The sequence below is a fragment of the Centruroides sculpturatus genome, unplaced genomic scaffold (genome assembly GCF_000671375.1).
Source record: "Centruroides sculpturatus isolate CEXI.00-Female unplaced genomic scaffold, Cexi_2.0 scaffold134, whole genome shotgun sequence".
Taxonomy (NCBI): domain Eukaryota; kingdom Metazoa; phylum Arthropoda; class Arachnida; order Scorpiones; family Buthidae; genus Centruroides; species Centruroides sculpturatus.
This window is the reverse complement of record NW_019384368.1, coordinates 824,278-841,342: the sequence shown is the minus strand read 5'-3', so window position 1 is coordinate 841,342 and position 17,065 is coordinate 824,278. Positions and strand designations below refer to the sequence as shown.

The 17,065-nt window shown below is 25.7% G+C and overlaps 2 protein-coding genes and 1 long non-coding RNA gene across 3 annotated transcripts in view; all 3 read right to left on the bottom strand.

The window, feature by feature from the left end:
* The window catches only part of LOC111613289 (ubiquitin carboxyl-terminal hydrolase 7-like), a 38,163-nt gene extending 37,126 nt beyond the window's left edge, over positions 1 to 1,037 (bottom strand). The window contains exon 1 of the mRNA XM_023354638.1: positions 933 to 1,037. Within this exon, the coding sequence (XP_023210406.1) occupies positions 933 to 980 (48 nt within the window). The 5' untranslated portion in view covers positions 981 to 1,037. The remainder of the gene's footprint in view (positions 1 to 932) is intronic.
* Positions 1,038 to 1,715: 678 nt separating this feature from the next.
* Positions 1,716 to 16,997, bottom strand: LOC111613381 (ubiquitin carboxyl-terminal hydrolase 7-like). Its single transcript, XM_023354728.1, has 13 exons — positions 16,991 to 16,997; positions 16,605 to 16,669; positions 16,094 to 16,182; positions 15,929 to 15,981; positions 14,539 to 14,707; positions 14,035 to 14,133; positions 13,882 to 13,958; positions 13,727 to 13,791; positions 13,216 to 13,304; positions 12,793 to 12,901; positions 9,969 to 10,099; positions 4,261 to 4,315; positions 1,716 to 1,829 (listed from the first exon to the last, which is right to left on the bottom strand). Exons 1-13 carry the CDS (start codon positions 16,995 to 16,997, stop codon positions 1,731 to 1,733), a joined length of 1,107 nt encoding a protein of 368 aa, XP_023210496.1. The 3' UTR covers positions 1,716 to 1,730.
* LOC111613292 lies at positions 5,428 to 6,342 on the bottom strand. Its single transcript, XR_002754749.1, has 4 exons — positions 6,216 to 6,342; positions 5,712 to 5,810; positions 5,559 to 5,635; positions 5,428 to 5,468 (listed from the first exon to the last, which is right to left on the bottom strand). It is a non-coding gene; the product is annotated as an uncharacterized LOC111613292 (long non-coding RNA).
* Positions 16,998 to 17,065: the final 68 nt, after the last annotated feature.

Below are 17,065 nucleotides of genomic sequence, written 5' to 3'. Positions count from 1 at the left end.
TTATATCTACTTAATACTAATAAAACTGAATGCTATTGCAAATCTTAATACTACTTAACAGCTAGACAGACAGCACAAAAAGCAAATACAATGACAAACTAGACGAGACAAACGAGCAAGACCCAAAAATTTTATTTATTTTTAATATTAACCTACTCACTAACTAAACTAACCTACCATAATCTAGGACGAACCTAACCAGATAACTAAAGCTAACAAACACTAATCTAATTTAATTTAACCTAACCTGAAACCAAGCTAAGAGTCCCTAATCTAGATTACAACTAGGACTAACCAAATTTAGACTGAAAAAGAAGACAGAAAATAAGAATTAAAATACAAAGTTGAAAAGCAGCTATATACTGACAGTTGAAACAAAGCAAGAGAAAGCTAATTGCCATCCATGCCTCCTGGAATGAATGCTCTGGGACATGGATGTTTTGGCAACAGTCACCAATTAGATGATTTCAGTTTTTAACAGTCTCTACATACAGTCTTGCCATTTCACATATCAAGTATTTTTAATCATTATTGACACAAGAGTGGTTTCAAATAGGTAACAGTAAAGTTGTGAGTTTTAGTACAATTTATAAAAATAAATGATAAAAAAAATATATAAAAAAAAAACACTGATTTAACCCTTTACACAGATGTATATTTTAAAAACACTTTAGTTAAAACTGTTCTACCAAGTGAAAGTGAAATATTTGAGAACATGGAACAGATCCTGATTTTTAATTAATTAAGTAGCTTTCTGTGGCTCCATTTTCCAACTCTCTCTTTTATGCTGTTTTTGCAGAACCAATTACTCACATAAATGAAGAGATTACCATATGTATATGTGCAATGATCCAATAAAAATATTTAAAATCAGATTGTTTAAAATTATATTTGATTGCATAACTAATACAAATATTTTCATATTTCCATACCTTTCTTAACTGATTAGTGAAAAAGAGTGTTTGTAGTAGAGAATTCATATAACAAGTAGCACCTTGGTTTTTTAATCCTACATAACCTGTATGCTTCTTTGAATCCCAACTAAACAAAAAAAATTAAATTAATATTTTNCTACATTCAGAATTTTATATCTATCAAAAATAAAAATTCATAAAACCCAGTTAATTTAATACAGAAAAACACATGTAATTATTTTCTTGATTATAAAATCTTTAGTAATTTTGCTTCACAAGCCTGAAGCATTTCACTGTAATGAATAAAATATAAATGCTTTAAAGAATTTCAGGTGTCAGTAATTTATTCAGATACAACGTTCTGCAATATCTTTATCATCTCGACTTCAGATCCCAAAGCCAAGATATGGTCTTTCCAAGGCAGAGAAAGAACTAGAAACATATCACACAGTAGTAACATGCAAGTTATGGATGTATGAAATGTATTTTCTCAGTCAAGCATGAAGAAATATTGCAGATTCACAGTTGCAAAAGTGTCCAGTTGGAGCACAATGCCGAGACAGCAAAGATCTCAAAAATAAAGGTAATAAAAACTGATCACAATATTTCATCTGAATAAATTACCAAACCCTTAAAATTTCTTCCAGCTTTTTTTTTTTTAATTTTTGGAGATGATGAATCAACAGTACTTAGTTATAAAATTATTTGAATATTATTATTCATAAAATAATGATTAAGAAATGTATTTAATTCTTGAAAAAATTGGATTCAAATTATAAATAAAAATAAAAAAACTTTCAAAAAAATAATACATTATCATTTATATTCACTTACAGTCATTTTTCCTTCAAATAGTCTTGGAATTGTACCTTCAACACAAGTTCCTTTCATTTTACTTTCCATATTATCTAACAACTAAAATTACAAAAATAAAGTTACATGAAAAAAAATAGTAAATATTTTAATATAGTTATATAAATATGTATGAACTTTTCATAATTTATAATAACTAAAAAGTAGCCACTTGTACAGTACTTTAAAAAAATCAAAGTACAATGAAATGTCAAAAATTCAGACTAACTGGGGCCAGACACTGAACTAGATTTTCAAATATACATGTAAATTAAATTTTGTATTAAGTTTTGAATCATTTTAATATGAAAATTAACAATTACTTCTATCCCAAAATTAGATTACAAATATCTATTTGCTTCTTGATTATTTCCTACAAATATATTATTAAACACATATAACAACAAGTATGAATATACAAATAGTATTGTTTGAATTTTTAAAACACACACAATCAAGTTAATATCCAAAATCAATGATAACTTTCTAGCAAAACAATAAATAAACCCAACAATATTTTAGAAATCCCACAAGTTAACAATAACCTCTGACACTATACAATTTAAAAAGACCAAAAAATTTTCTAATTTAATACATCAAATGATCCAAATCTAAGTAAATGAGAGCATTCAAATTATTATTCTATAAATTTTCACCGGAGATTCATAAAAATATTTTATTGTAGACAATAAAATATTTTTATGTTTGTATTAGTATTGGTATATATTTTTCATCATCAATATGATTTATTTCCCTCAAATGCTATATAAAATGGTAACAGGATTCAAATATAAAACAAATCCATAAATTATTTATTAATTTATAGTTTATAATTTGGTAAACTGGAAATATCAGATAATTAGATTATATATACAAATGTCAAACTTTATTTTTATGCCAAGAGATCTTAAAATCCATACTAAATTTTTCTATATTAAAAATGCCTTGAGGAAAAAAAAAGAAAGAAGGATTCAACATTAAATGAAACAACTGAAAATTACATAGATCCACTAAAATACCTAAAGCCAAATCAAATAATATACATCAAGCAGTCAAAATTAAAAATGTTAACAATATTTTTAATATATTTAATTTATTAATTTCAGCCACAACTAATTATCCTGAAAAATGTAAACTTTCAATTTTGGTTTCAATAAAAGCTAATAATAATAAACCTCTAAAAGTCACTCTGAATTTGACACTTTGAATACTTTTTAAAATACAGTTAAATGACAACCATTCAACATCCTTTATTCAATTCTTTACTCTGGTAAACACATCAGTCAAACTGCATTTTGGACTTGAAAGCCCCCTCTTCAGTTGACTCTAATACTAAAACAATACTAAAACTTTAAAAATAAAAGAATAGTATCCAAATTTAGTACTAGAGTCAACTGAAGAGGGGCTTTCAAGCTAAACATGCATTTTGTATGATATATTGACAAGAGTAAAGAACTGAATAAAGGATGTTGAATAGTCCAGTATCTTCAACCAACACTTTATTGCATTTTAAATAGTGTATAAAGAATATAGGCACTGTTCCAAATAAGGAGAAATCAGTGATATACCTTCAGGAAGGCTTTGAGAAACAAAACTGTTGAATTTAAAAGTGCTCAAAAAAACTTTCTGATTGTACTTTTTATTATTTTTTTAGTAAGTTTAAAATTCAATTATTTTATCAGACAATTAATATATTTTTATTTTTTACTTAACAAATAACAGACTTCAAAGTATGTGCAATTTCTTGTTGTAAATTGCACATTATATACAATTTACTGTAATTAAAAAACAAAAATAAAGAACATTCTTTACGCTTTACATGGTATTCCTGTATTAATATCCATAAGAAAAGTATGAAAATAAAAATACATGTGAAGCAATAATTCAATAAACATCAATAAATTTGTAGAAATAAAAATAATAGCAATGACAAACCGTACATCAAATGTTATATAGCCTAGATGGATATTTCAAATTTCATCTCTAGTGGTCCTGATGATAATAGAATATTGGCATTAGCATTCAATATATTAAATAATTTTTTTATAGTTTATTTACTTTCACAAAATAATATTTTCTTAACAACGAATTAGATATATATTGCAGCAAAGATTAAACTATTTCAAGATTTCAAGAACTATGCATTTAAAATATAAGTTATGCAATCAATTTTAAGTTACATTAAACTAATCTGCAATTCAAATGTCTATATTTGATTCCTCTTTCAACTACACATTACTTTATTACATTGAGAACTTTTCAAATTTATCATTTTATTATTTCTCTTAATTACAGTAAAGTTGCTTATTTCAAAATTACTATTTTAAATCTATTGTTTCCATAAAACCGCATTGTGGTTCGTACAGTTTACGTCCAATTCATAAAAATCAGTATCACTTCACTTACATTAATTAAATCAAATCATAATATTTTTGATGTGTTGCTATATTATCTTTTTCCAAATAAAACAAAATAAAAAAAGTTTATCACTTACCACACGACATAATTCCTGTACATCATGCTGCATAAATGAATCTAATGTCTCCCAACTGTAAAATAAAAATCATTAACAGTCAGAAGTTGGAACAATGACAACTGCTTGTGTAGAAGTAAAGTCATTACATTTGCAAAACAACAGTATTGTTTGTACTGTACATAGGAATATTCAAATTAGTGGCAATTCAACACAGCCATTTTAAGGTAACTACATATTCTACTTACAACTTAAAGTCTGTTTCAAAATACTTTTGATTTTTTATCAAGTTTTGTGACCCATCTGACTTATTTTGAAAATAAAATAAATCTCTTATCTATTCAGATCAAAGTAGAAATGAGAAAACAGTTCCAACAACAACCTGAAGATTTTTATTGCAATAATTTTGAATAACTTATAACACTATAATAAAAATGTATCCAAATGAAGGAAACTTTAATAGTGGGGATATTACATCAGGTATGAAAAATATTCAGAAAATAATATCTTTAATAAATTAACTGTACAGGTAGCCCACGGTTTACACCGCAATTCNACTAAAATTACAAAAATAAAGTTACATGAAAAAAAATAGTAAATATTTTAATATAGTTATATAAATATGTATGAACTTTTCATAATTTATAATAACTAAAAAGTAGCCACTTGTACAGTACTTTAAAAAAATCAAAGTACAATGAAATGTCAAAAATTCAGACTAACTGGGGCCAGACACTGAACTAGATTTTCAAATATACATGTAAATTAAATTTTGTATTAAGTTTTGAATCATTTTAATATGAAAATTAACAATTACTTCTATCCCAAAATTAGATTACAAATATCTATTTGCTTCTTGATTATTTCCTACAAATATATTATTAAACACATATAACAACAAGTATGAATATACAAATAGTATTGTTTGAATTTTTAAAACACACACAATCAAGTTAATATCCAAAATCAATGATAACTTTCTAGCAAAACAATAAATAAACCCAACAATATTTTAGAAATCCCACAAGTTAACAATAACCTCTGACACTATACAATTTAAAAAGACCAAAAAATTTTCTAATTTAATACATCAAATGATCCAAATCTAAGTAAATGAGAGCATTCAAATTATTATTCTATAAATTTTCACCGGAGATTCATAAAAATATTTTATTGTAGACAATAAANTCCCCAATCATTCTCTTTACTGTAGAATAGATGTTGAATTTCTGAAAAGAAAATAGGTTAAGGAATTAAATCTCTTAAATAATAAACTTTATAATAATGAAAATATAAAATATTGAAAAAATTTTTCTTACTTCTTACAAAATTTTCTTCTGTTCCCTCTTTCTGACCAATAAGTCTTAATTCTGCTGCTGCATTACAGGACCAAGTTCTAAATAAATAAAGATATGTATTATACAGTAGGTTTTCGACTAGAGACTTGCATTAAATAGAATATTAAGACTTACGACGACTCTGATTCTCCGTTACATTGTAAAAAGAATCCTAATCCTTTCGTTAATTCTCGACTCTGACTTTGGTTTGTTCGTGGCATTACCATTATTTTCCTATTAGATATAAAATATATATAGATGATCTCTGCTATTATTTGTGTACATTTATTTAGTTTAAAAATACATTTGAAATTTTTTAAGTTAAAAACATCGTGGATAGCATAGGATGGATAACTTGCCTAATAAAAATTTAAAAAAATAAGAAAATATGTTATATTTTGAACTTTGTATTCAAAGATCTCCAGAAATTTATCATTCTCTTCATGAAAAGTATCAAAATTTAAACACTCAGTGACTTATAAAGATTATTTAGTAGTGAATCACATGAAAACAAGTTAACTCATTATGAATTATCAATGAGTTAAATAAAATTGTTTTTAATGATTTGTTGAAAAAAAATCTACGCAAATTAGTAAATTATACATTAAAACTAAAAATGAATATATTATATATTATTACCATGGAAGGTTTCTCACAAATGTAGGTGGACTGAGCAAAGTATCTTTGAGTTTGCTGAAATTGGGAACTGTAAATCTGAAAGTTGCTTCTGATCTTGCTTCATCTGAAATTGTTAATATAAAAATATTATAAATTAGATAAGAAAATTTAACAGAAAATATTAAATGTATTTAAAAGCTAACTTAATGTCTAATATTTAAAACATGTCTGAAAGGAATGCAATGAGACAGATAAGAATTTTCTATTTTGGTAGATATTCATTTTATAAGGAGTTACTTTTATTAATGCAGAAAGAGTTAAAAATTTTTTTTAAAATAAATATACTTACTAATTACATTATTTTATATTTTAATTCTGTTATTTTTTTTATTAAAACAAAAATAAGAACTATTTTGTAATACCAAAACTTTTTTGTCAAAAATCTCCCAATCCTATTAACCAGTTTTTCCAGTTTCCAGTGTTTGGATAAACTGTTTTAATCATTCGGCATTGTCACAGCATACAAAGTGTGACTATAAGACAGAATAATATTTCGAGTTGGAGTGGACATCATTTGTGTGGCATATATCTGCACTGCCAACTACAATGATAACATCAATATCATAAGTACTGTGACCAACATTAAAGTTGAAAAGTGTGCTCCTGGCGTGATATGACTTGTGCATATGTTTTGGAGTTGACTTGTACAGCAGGTATAGGGTCTAAACCAGAATGCCATGCTGAACCTTGAGATTGGCTTACATGCTGGTGTATACAGTATACAAAGGCATAATAAAGAATATTCTCATCTGTTTTTTGAAAAACTTGAAAACAGAATTAATCTATCATAGTATTTTTAATTCAATTTTAACCTTATAAGNTTTTCATAAAAAAAAGTATCTATTTTTAATTGTTTACATTTCTATTTTCTTTCATTAAGAATTTTGGAATATGGTCAAATGGATGTGATGATGCTCCTTTTTACATTTGCACTTCACTCCCAATCATTGTTTAACTCACAAAGTTCACCCGCCAAGCTTTCCATAATTAAAAGGATACGCTTTAGATCAGCCATTTTCATAACTCTTGGAATTTCTTCATCGTTCTTCTGTAGCTCTATGTTGGGTCCACAGCTCATTCAAATCTAACGGTTCGTAGAACATTCTCTATTGGTCTAGATCTGACCAATCCCAACGAACCACGATGCTGCCATGACACATGGTGTCGTAGTGGACTCATGTCTTGCTAGGATTCGTCATATCTGGACAAAATCTAGTCAAATCTAGCATAGAGAAAATTGGGGAATTACACAACAAATTGCACAGTGGTGTTATTGTGAATCGGCATAAATTGAACTGGCGTAAACTGAGGGCTACTTGTATACGAGAAACTTAACATCTACTTCTAGTACCAAATTACTTAGTTTCTAATTATGAATTATAGCATAATAATAGCCCGATTAATTATGGTGTGTGTTTGGATTAGTATCAATACATTGAGTCTCAGGATGTTGATACTTAATCTAAGCATTTTAATTTCTCTCTTCAAAAACACAGAAAATGAATGATATATATCAAGTTTATCACTAGAATAATAAAATAGCCAGAAATTTCAATCTAATTTTAATTCTAAAAAATGACATATGTAAACATTAAAGAAAATAATAATAATTGTTTACTAAACTTTAATCATTCACACAATTATTAATTTACTAGAATTCAACTAATTTTAATGAATTAGTTTTATTTAATATTGTAAACTACAGAATCATAGAGTAAATAATTTATTGTCAATGGTGTCTGATAAATTATCCAGATATTGGAAAATACATTAGAATTCATGGAGTGGCTGGTAAAAAGTTCCAGACTTGCCTATCTGAAATTTTATTTCTGAACTTACTTAAAATCATGAATCCTGAAACATATCTATTGTACTTGGAGAAATGCATCATTAAAACTAATAAATGCATTACTGAATTCCAATTATTAGGAAAATGAGTGGAAACTCATACATTGGGTATATCAAACAAACATATTCTTCAAAATAATTATTATTTATATATAAATAGTTTACAATATACACAAAAATATAAATATTTAAATTCTTAGAATATTCACAATCCAATTGCCCAAGAAGTAATAAAATATTATCTAAGTTTCACATTTTTTTGTGAATGTAGTGAAGCAAAAAGAGATTATTCAAAAGACTGACATGTATATATTATCAAATTGCTCCAATGAAAGTACTATGTATGAGATCTTCGATAGAGCAAAAATAAATACTATTTTTAAGCTATATAATTATGCGAAGCAATTTTTAAAAAATGGAAAAAATTCTTAAAGGTAGAGATATTTATAATTTGTATAATGTGTGAGATTTTTATGTTTATATTTAAAAGTATAAATTATTAGAGTTAAAATAGAAATAGAAAAGTTATTCTTAAATGAAGGAAAAGTAAATTGTTCAATTGTAAGATTAATGTGTAACATATAATGATTTGTAATACATGGTAAATAACTATGTATAAAGTCAGTTTGTAATGATGATTTATAAACCTAATACTGTGTTAATTAACAATTAGTGATAACAAATTATGCCCTATGTAACAGACAGAAGCCTTTTACAACTAATAAAGTTTGAAAAAAAATTTTAATGTTTTGGGTGCTGTAATAATTCTAAAATATTAAATATAAAAATTTGTTTAATGTTAAGGATTCCTACTCAAATTTTTGTTTAAATTCCATCATAACTTTCCCTAACCAACTTTGTACAAATTCCCTGATCTTCATGTCCCTTACAGTATGACACATTGACAAAATAAAACATTTGACTTATCATGCACATGAGCTATTGCTTCTCTAATTTTTTAGTTAGTTATTTTTTCTAATTAACAGTCATATATTTTTTATAATTGCTGAATTATTAAAATAAAAATAAAATGCTTTATTAAATTAAATTGCTTTATAATTATATTTTCAAATGGCTTTGAAAAAAAAGAAGCTATTATTTATTTATTATTCATTAACAAATCCTATATAATCCATGTCCAAATATATATATTTGTTAGATTTATCTCATAACAAATCTTCTGAAATTTATATTATTAATAAACTGAAATAAAAAAAATCAAAAATTGCTTTGTTATGCAATCAAAAATTATTAAAATGAAAAATGATAAATAATTTTAATTTATATGGTATTATCATTTTTTTTATTTTTAAATTTTTGGATCCTGAAAATATTCTGCACCCCTTTTTGTAAGTTGTATTGCACCACATTACTTCTTGCTGCCTGTAGAGAGCTATAGTTGGTCAAGCATACTGTCAGAAAAAAAAAAAACTAAGCAACAAGACATCCAAGGAGGCAAATTTTCTAACTTTCCATGACTCTTTCTGAACACTAATGAAAATCCCTGATTTTTCCACACTTTCCAGCTGCATAAGAACCCTGTATATTATTGTGAAGGACGGCAAATAAAGTTAAAAATAAAGTTGAATGATTTTAAACAGCAGAATACGTTAGGTCAAAAATTTATAATTATATTTGAGCAATTTTTACAAGGAAACATTTAAAGAGATTTTTCTGTTGTATTATTCCATTCATTTGTTCTTTTGAAAGTTCATAACGTTTATTTATTTACAGTTCACATCAACAAACTGCCTAAGTATCAGATACTATTTTAAGTATATAATATATTACACTGAAAAACTAAATATCAAATTTTCCAATCAGTTCATTAAGAATTCATATAATATATCTAAACTGGTTACCTACCCAAAAGATTTTGTGAGTTTCTTTGTACCAACTGGCTTATCAGAAAACTGTAATTCATAAAATACTCTTTGTAAAGCCAACGCTACACTCCTTGAAGAGTCATCACTCTCTGTAGGCATTTGATAGACAGCCTATGAGTAATTGGTTATTATTAAAATATTGTTGTTATATTGTAATTTTATAAGATTAGAAAACAAACCTGATCTCATAAAGTAAAACATTTTTAATTTAATAAAAATACAGAATAAACTTGTTATAATAATAAATTGTTTTACTAAATAATAATAATAATAATCAGTTATAATTAAGAATGTAAAGAAGATAAATTTTATTAAAATTTAATAAATATTTTATATTGATGAAGATGTAATTACAAAATGATAAAAATGTGCTAACTCACATCACAGATTGTTTTTATAATTTTGTAATTTTGAATGTTTTTTTGTCAATACATAAATATTTAGAAAAACATTAATCTAAATTCTTACAATAGTTACAATGGTAACACAATTTTTTTTAATAATATGCAAGCTGCAATTTGATAATTACATAATAAAATTACACCACTATTTTATAAAATCCATTTCAAAAAGATCACTAATATTATGCTAATTTTATTTGAGAAATGTTCTTATTTAATTCTTACTTTTGTTCTTTTAATAAACTTTAACATTATTTTTCATATAAAGTTATCAGAAAAATAAATTTACTACTTCACTAAAATATTAGTAAATATACATTATAATTGTGGACTCAATGAAAAATTATCATTTTTTAACGTATATATATACTATAAATTTTAAAACAATTTTTTTTAAAGTGGGTGAATTTATTTAAAATTATAAATAATAAAGTATTTAATTTATTTAGAATAATTATTGCAATTAAATTTTTATCAGTCATTCCTCCTTTGCTTCAAGATTTGTAACAGTGGTGTATAATTCTTTCCAGTTTCCATTAATGACGCAGTCTATTCAATTAAAAATTTTAATGTCATCTAATAAAGTTAAAATCAAGTTTATGAAAAAGCTTTGCATGCAAAACATTTCATAAAACAATGATTTTTCTATATTTAAGTGTTTTGTTATTTAAATCAATTTCATTTTATTCTGTACTCATTTTTGTTGTACTCATGTACTCATTTATTTTGTATTCATCAATATACAATATTACTGCAATCAAACTGTTATTGAAAGTAATATAAATATAAAGCATATCATAACTGAAACAAAAATAGAAAGAGTTCAAAGGAAAAAATTTAAAAATTCAAAACCACTATGCAAAATAAATAAATACACACACATGCATACAGTAATCCCCCGATTTAGGTGAATTCACTTTGACATAGTCGAAAAATTTTAAATAATCAACTAGATATTTTTACACTATGCATAAATTTGAAATTTTTCGAGGTTAAATGCATTAAATAAATTAACCATACATACATTGTATTTATACTAACATACACAGTAGAAATTATACAAATTTGGGAGTTTCCTATATTATTACTTACAATTGTGTAGCAGAGCTGCCAGACTGAGCAAAAAATTCATTGATTGGACTACTTTTGATGGTGTTTTTGGCAACATGCACGAAAGAAATCGACCGTACACGAGGTGTTTAGCCAGCAGAAAAAAGGGTAAGGAAAAGAGAAGGGGAAGAAGGAGGGAGAGGAGATAGACAGTAGAGAAAGGTAATATCCCCCTGAACAGCATATATATGGCTACAGTACCCTTTATGTTTGATGTTGGCATGCAGTTTTTAGGCTACAAGACCAAAGTCCCCTGAAGGGTCTAAAAGAAAACCTGAATGTAGTGAACACCAATAATTGAGTGCAGCCACGAATAACTAAGTGTAGAAGTTAGTGCCAAGTGGCTGTTAGTAGGAAGACTTATATCTACTTAATACTAATAAAACTGAATGCTATTGCAAATCTTAATACTACTTAACAGCTAGACAGACAGCACAAAAAGCAAATACAATGACAAACTAGACGAGACAAACGAGCAAGACCCAAAAATTTTATTTATTTTTAATATTAACCTACTCACTAACTAAACTAACCTACCATAATCTAGGACGAACCTAACCAGATAACTAAAGCTAACAAACACTAATCTAATTTAATTTAACCTAACCTGAAACCAAGCTAAGAGTCCCTAATCTAGATTACAACTAGGACTAACCAAATTTAGACTGAAAAAGAAGACAGAAAATAAGAATTAAAATACAAAGTTGAAAAGCAGCTATATACTGACAGTTGAAACAAAGCAAGAGAAAGCTAATTGCCATCCATGCCTCCTGGAATGAATGCTCTGGGACATGGATGTTTTGGCAACAGTCACCAATTAGATGATTTCAGTTTTTAACAGTCTCTACATACAGTCTTGCCATTTCACATATCAAGTATTTTTAATCATTATTGACACAAGAGTGGTTTCAAATAGGTAACAGTAAAGTTGTGAGTTTTAGTACAATTTATAAAAATAAATGATAAAAAAAATATATATAAAAAAAAACACTGATTTAACCCTTTACACAGATGTATATTTTAAAAACACTTTAGTTAAAACTGTTCTACCAAGTGAAAGTGAAATATTTGAGAACATGGAACAGATCCTGATTTTTAATTAATTAAGTAGCTTTCTGTGGCTCCATTTTCCAACTCTCTCTTTTATGCTGTTTTTGCAGAACCAATTACTCACATAAATGAAGAGATTACCATATGTATATGTGCAATGATCCAATAAAAATATTTAAAATCAGATTGTTTAAAATTATATTTGATTGCATAACTAATACAAATATTTTCATATTTCCATACCTTTCTTAACTGATTAGTGAAAAAGAGTGTTTGTAGTAGAGAATTCATATAACAAGTAGCACCTTGGTTTTTTAATCCTACATAACCTGTATGCTTCTTTGAATCCCAACTAAACAAAAAAAATTAAATTAATATTTTTAAATTAAATTTTGTTTTAAGTATTCTTATATAAATAAATATTTCCATTTAATTAATTAAAACACTAAAAATTATAGAAATTGGAAAATAAAACTTAAAAATTATTTAAAATCTTTAAAACATGTAAAAAATATATTAAATTTTCTGCTTACAGTCCTATTATAATGAAAATTTTACTACAATTATATATTTAATCAATTTATATATATATATATATATATAAAACATTCTAAAGATTGTTTATTTTCATGGAAAAATGTTTTTTTACTTAAAAGAATTTCTTACCTGACACCATGAGGAGCATCTGCACATACCCAAACTTCAAGTATTATAGTATCATCTTTAATAAAACCTTTTTCTGGATCCAAAATATCCTAGATTATAAAATAAAAAACTTTTCAATATTTTATGCTTTTTCACATTAATGTGTTTCTAATAATTGCAAGTTTAAAAATTGATTTACTAATTTCCAAATAAATCTTTAACTCAAAATTTCAATGGCTTAGCAATTTTTCATTACTTTAAAACAAACTCTTACAATAACAATACATTAATTTTAGTTGTTAGTGTATAAAAATATTACTTCCTATTTTGTATGCTGTGTGATCAAATCATATCTATGCAGAATATTTAATTTTTAGCTAAGAATAATTTCTGATGTTTCAATTTTATTTTAGCAGTAGTTAATTTGCAAAAAATTTTACATAAATGATGTAAACTATTACATGAAAGTAATATAATTATAAAAAAATATTAGAAATAAATAACTATTTTTTTAATATTTCAAAATGCTTACATTCCACGCCATAAAATGACTAAATCCCCAATCATTCTCTTTACTGTAGAATAGATGTTGAATTTCTGAAAAGAAAATAGGTTAAGGAATTAAATCTCTTAAATAATAAACTTTATAATAATGAAAATATAAAATATTGAAAAAATTTTTCTTACTTCTTACAAAATTTTCTTCTGTTCCCTCTTTCTGACCAATAAGTCTTAATTCTGCTGCTGCATTACAGGACCAAGTTCTAAATAAATAAAGATATGTATTATACAGTAGGTTTTCGACTAGAGACTTGCATTAAATAGAATATTAAGACTTACGACGACTCTGATTCTCCGTTACATTGTAAAAAGAATCCTAATCCTTTCGTTAATTCTCGACTCTGACTTTGGTTTGTTCGTGGCATTACCATTATTTTCCTATTAGATATAAAATATATATAGATGATCTCTGCTATTATTTGTGTACATTTATTTAGTTTAAAAATACATTTGAAATTTTTTAAGTTAAAAACATCGTGGATAGCATAGGATGGATAACTTGCCTAATAAAAATTTAAAAAAATAAGAAAATATGTTATATTTTGAACTTTGTATTCAAAGATCTCCAGAAATTTATCATTCTCTTCATGAAAAGTATCAAAATTTAAACACTCAGTGACTTATAAAGATTATTTAGTAGTGAATCACATGAAAACAAGTTAACTCATTATGAATTATCAATGAGTTAAATAAAATTGTTTTTAATGATTTGTTGAAAAAAAATCTACGCAAATTAGTAAATTATACATTAAAACTAAAAATGAATATATTATATATTATTACCATGGAAGGTTTCTCACAAATGTAGGTGGACTGAGCAAAGTATCTTTGAGTTTGCTGAAATTGGGAACTGTAAATCTGAAAGTTGCTTCTGATCTTGCTTCATCTGAAATTGTTAATATAAAAATATTATAAATTAGATAAGAAAATTTAACAGAAAATATTAAATGTATTTAAAAGCTAACTTAATGTCTAATATTTAAAACATGTCTGAAAGGAATGCAATGAGACAGATAAGAATTTTCTATTTTGGTAGATATTCATTTTATAAGGAGTTACTTTTATTAATGCAGAAAGAGTTAAAAATTTTTTTTAAAATAAATATACTTACTAATTACATTATTTTATATTTTAATTCTGTTATTTTTTTTATTAAAACAAAAATAAGAACTATTTTGTAATACCAAAACTTTTTTGTCAAAAATCTCCCAATCCTATTAACCAGTTTTTCCAGTTTCCAGTGTTTGGATAAACTGTTTTAATCATTCGGCATTGTCACAGCATACAAAGTGTGACTATAAGACAGAATAATATTTCGAGTTGGAGTGGACATCATTTGTGTGGCATATATCTGCACTGCCAACTACAATGATAACATCAATATCATAAGTACTGTGACCAACATTAAAGTTGAAAAGTGTGCTCCTGGCGTGATATGACTTGTGCATATGTTTTGGAGTTGACTTGTACAGCAGGTATAGGGTCTAAACCAGAATGCCATGCTGAACCTTGAGATTGGCTTACATGCTGGTGTATACAGTATACAAAGGCATAATAAAGAATATTCTCATCTGTTTTTTGAAAAACTTGAAAACAGAATTAATCTATCATAGTATTTTTAATTCAATTTTAACCTTATAAGGACAGGAATTTGAAAGGAATTTAAATCAAAGAGGGAGAAACTAAATCAGAAATGTAATATATTAAAATACTATTTTAGTAATTTCACATATCTTACAAAAAAAAATTTATCAATAAATTCAAAATCCATAGAGAATACTTCTAATTTTTATTTTTTTTGGTGACTACTTAATTATATGAATTATTTATTTCTGAAATGATTTTTCTGCACTTAAAAAACACACACACACACACGAGAGCTTCTGTTACTATTTCTGTGGGATACAATATGTAAAATTTTTGAATGCATAACCAAAACAAAAATATATATCATACTATATAAAGCTGAAAAACCGGATTCTTTTTTTATTTCTGTCACTGTATGCCAAAAACAGCCACTAGGGGACTCCTAGCTATTATTTAAATTAACAATAAATTCAGTATATTATTATTTGATGCAGTTTTTGCATTTTTGGCTGCATTTTAGTAGAGTACACATGAAAAATTCAGTATATTATTATTTTTATTTGTAATAAGAATTTATTATTTATACCACAGAATGACATTGCTGCTGCTAGAATGCCCACTAAAGGGCATCCTGTACTACTAGAATAGAAGGATTAAAGTACGAAATAATCTAATAATCTTAATCTTTGTTGTTGTTTTTTGCCTGGGCAATGCCGGGCTCATCTGCTGTTTACTTAAAAGAATTTCTTACCTGACACCATGAGGAGCATCTGCACATACCCAAACTTCAAGTATTATAGTATCATCTTTAATAAAACCTTTTTCTGGATCCAAAATATCCTAGATTATAAAATAAAAAACTTTTCAATATTTTATGCTTTTTCACATTAATGTGTTTCTAATAATTGCAAGTTTAAAAATTGATTTACTAATTTCCAAATAAATCTTTAACTCAAAATTTCAATGGCTTAGCAATTTTTCATTACTTTAAAACAAACTCTTACAATAACAATACATTAATTTTAGTTGTTAGTGTATAAAAATATTACTTCCTATTTTGTATGCTGTGTGATCAAATCATATCTATGCAGAATATTTAATTTTTAGCTAAGAATAATTTCTGATGTTTCAATTTTATTTTAGCAGTAGTTAATTTGCAAAAAATTTTACATAAATGATGTAAACTATTACATGAAAGTAATATAATTATAAAAAAATATTAGAAATAAATAACTATTTTTTTAATATTTCAAAATGCTTACATTCCACGCCATAAAATGACTAAATCCCCAATCATTCTCTTTACTGTAGAATAGATGTTGAATTTCTGAAAAGAAAATAGGTTAAGGAATTAAATCTCTTAAATAATAAACTTTATAATAATGAAAATATAAAATATTGAAAAAATTTTTCTTACTTCTTACAAAATTTTCTTCTGTTCCNTGATAAATAATTTTAATTTATATGGTATTATCATTTTTTTTATTTTTAAATTTTTGGATCCTGAAAATATTCTGCACCCCTTTTTGTAAGTTGTATTGCACCACATTACTTCTTGCTGCCTGTAGAGAGCTATAGTTGGTCAAGCATACTGTCAGAAAAAAAAAAAACTAAGCAACAAGACATCCAAGGAGGCAAATTTTCTAACTTTCCATGACTCTTTCTGAACACTAATGAAAATCCCTGATTTTTCCACACTTTCCAGCTGCATAAGAACCCTGTA

Excerpts from the sequence above, each read along its gene's own strand:
- LOC111613381 (XM_023354728.1), bottom strand. Across the intron at positions 15,982-16,093 it reads GATGCTCCTCATGGTGTCAG|TAGTACAGGATGCCCTTTAG; the intron begins GTAAGAAATTCT and ends CTTCTATTCTAG. Across the intron at positions 13,959-14,034 it reads AACGGAGAATCAGAGTCGTC|AACTTGGTCCTGTAATGCAG; the intron begins GTAAGTCTTAAT and ends TTATTTATTTAG.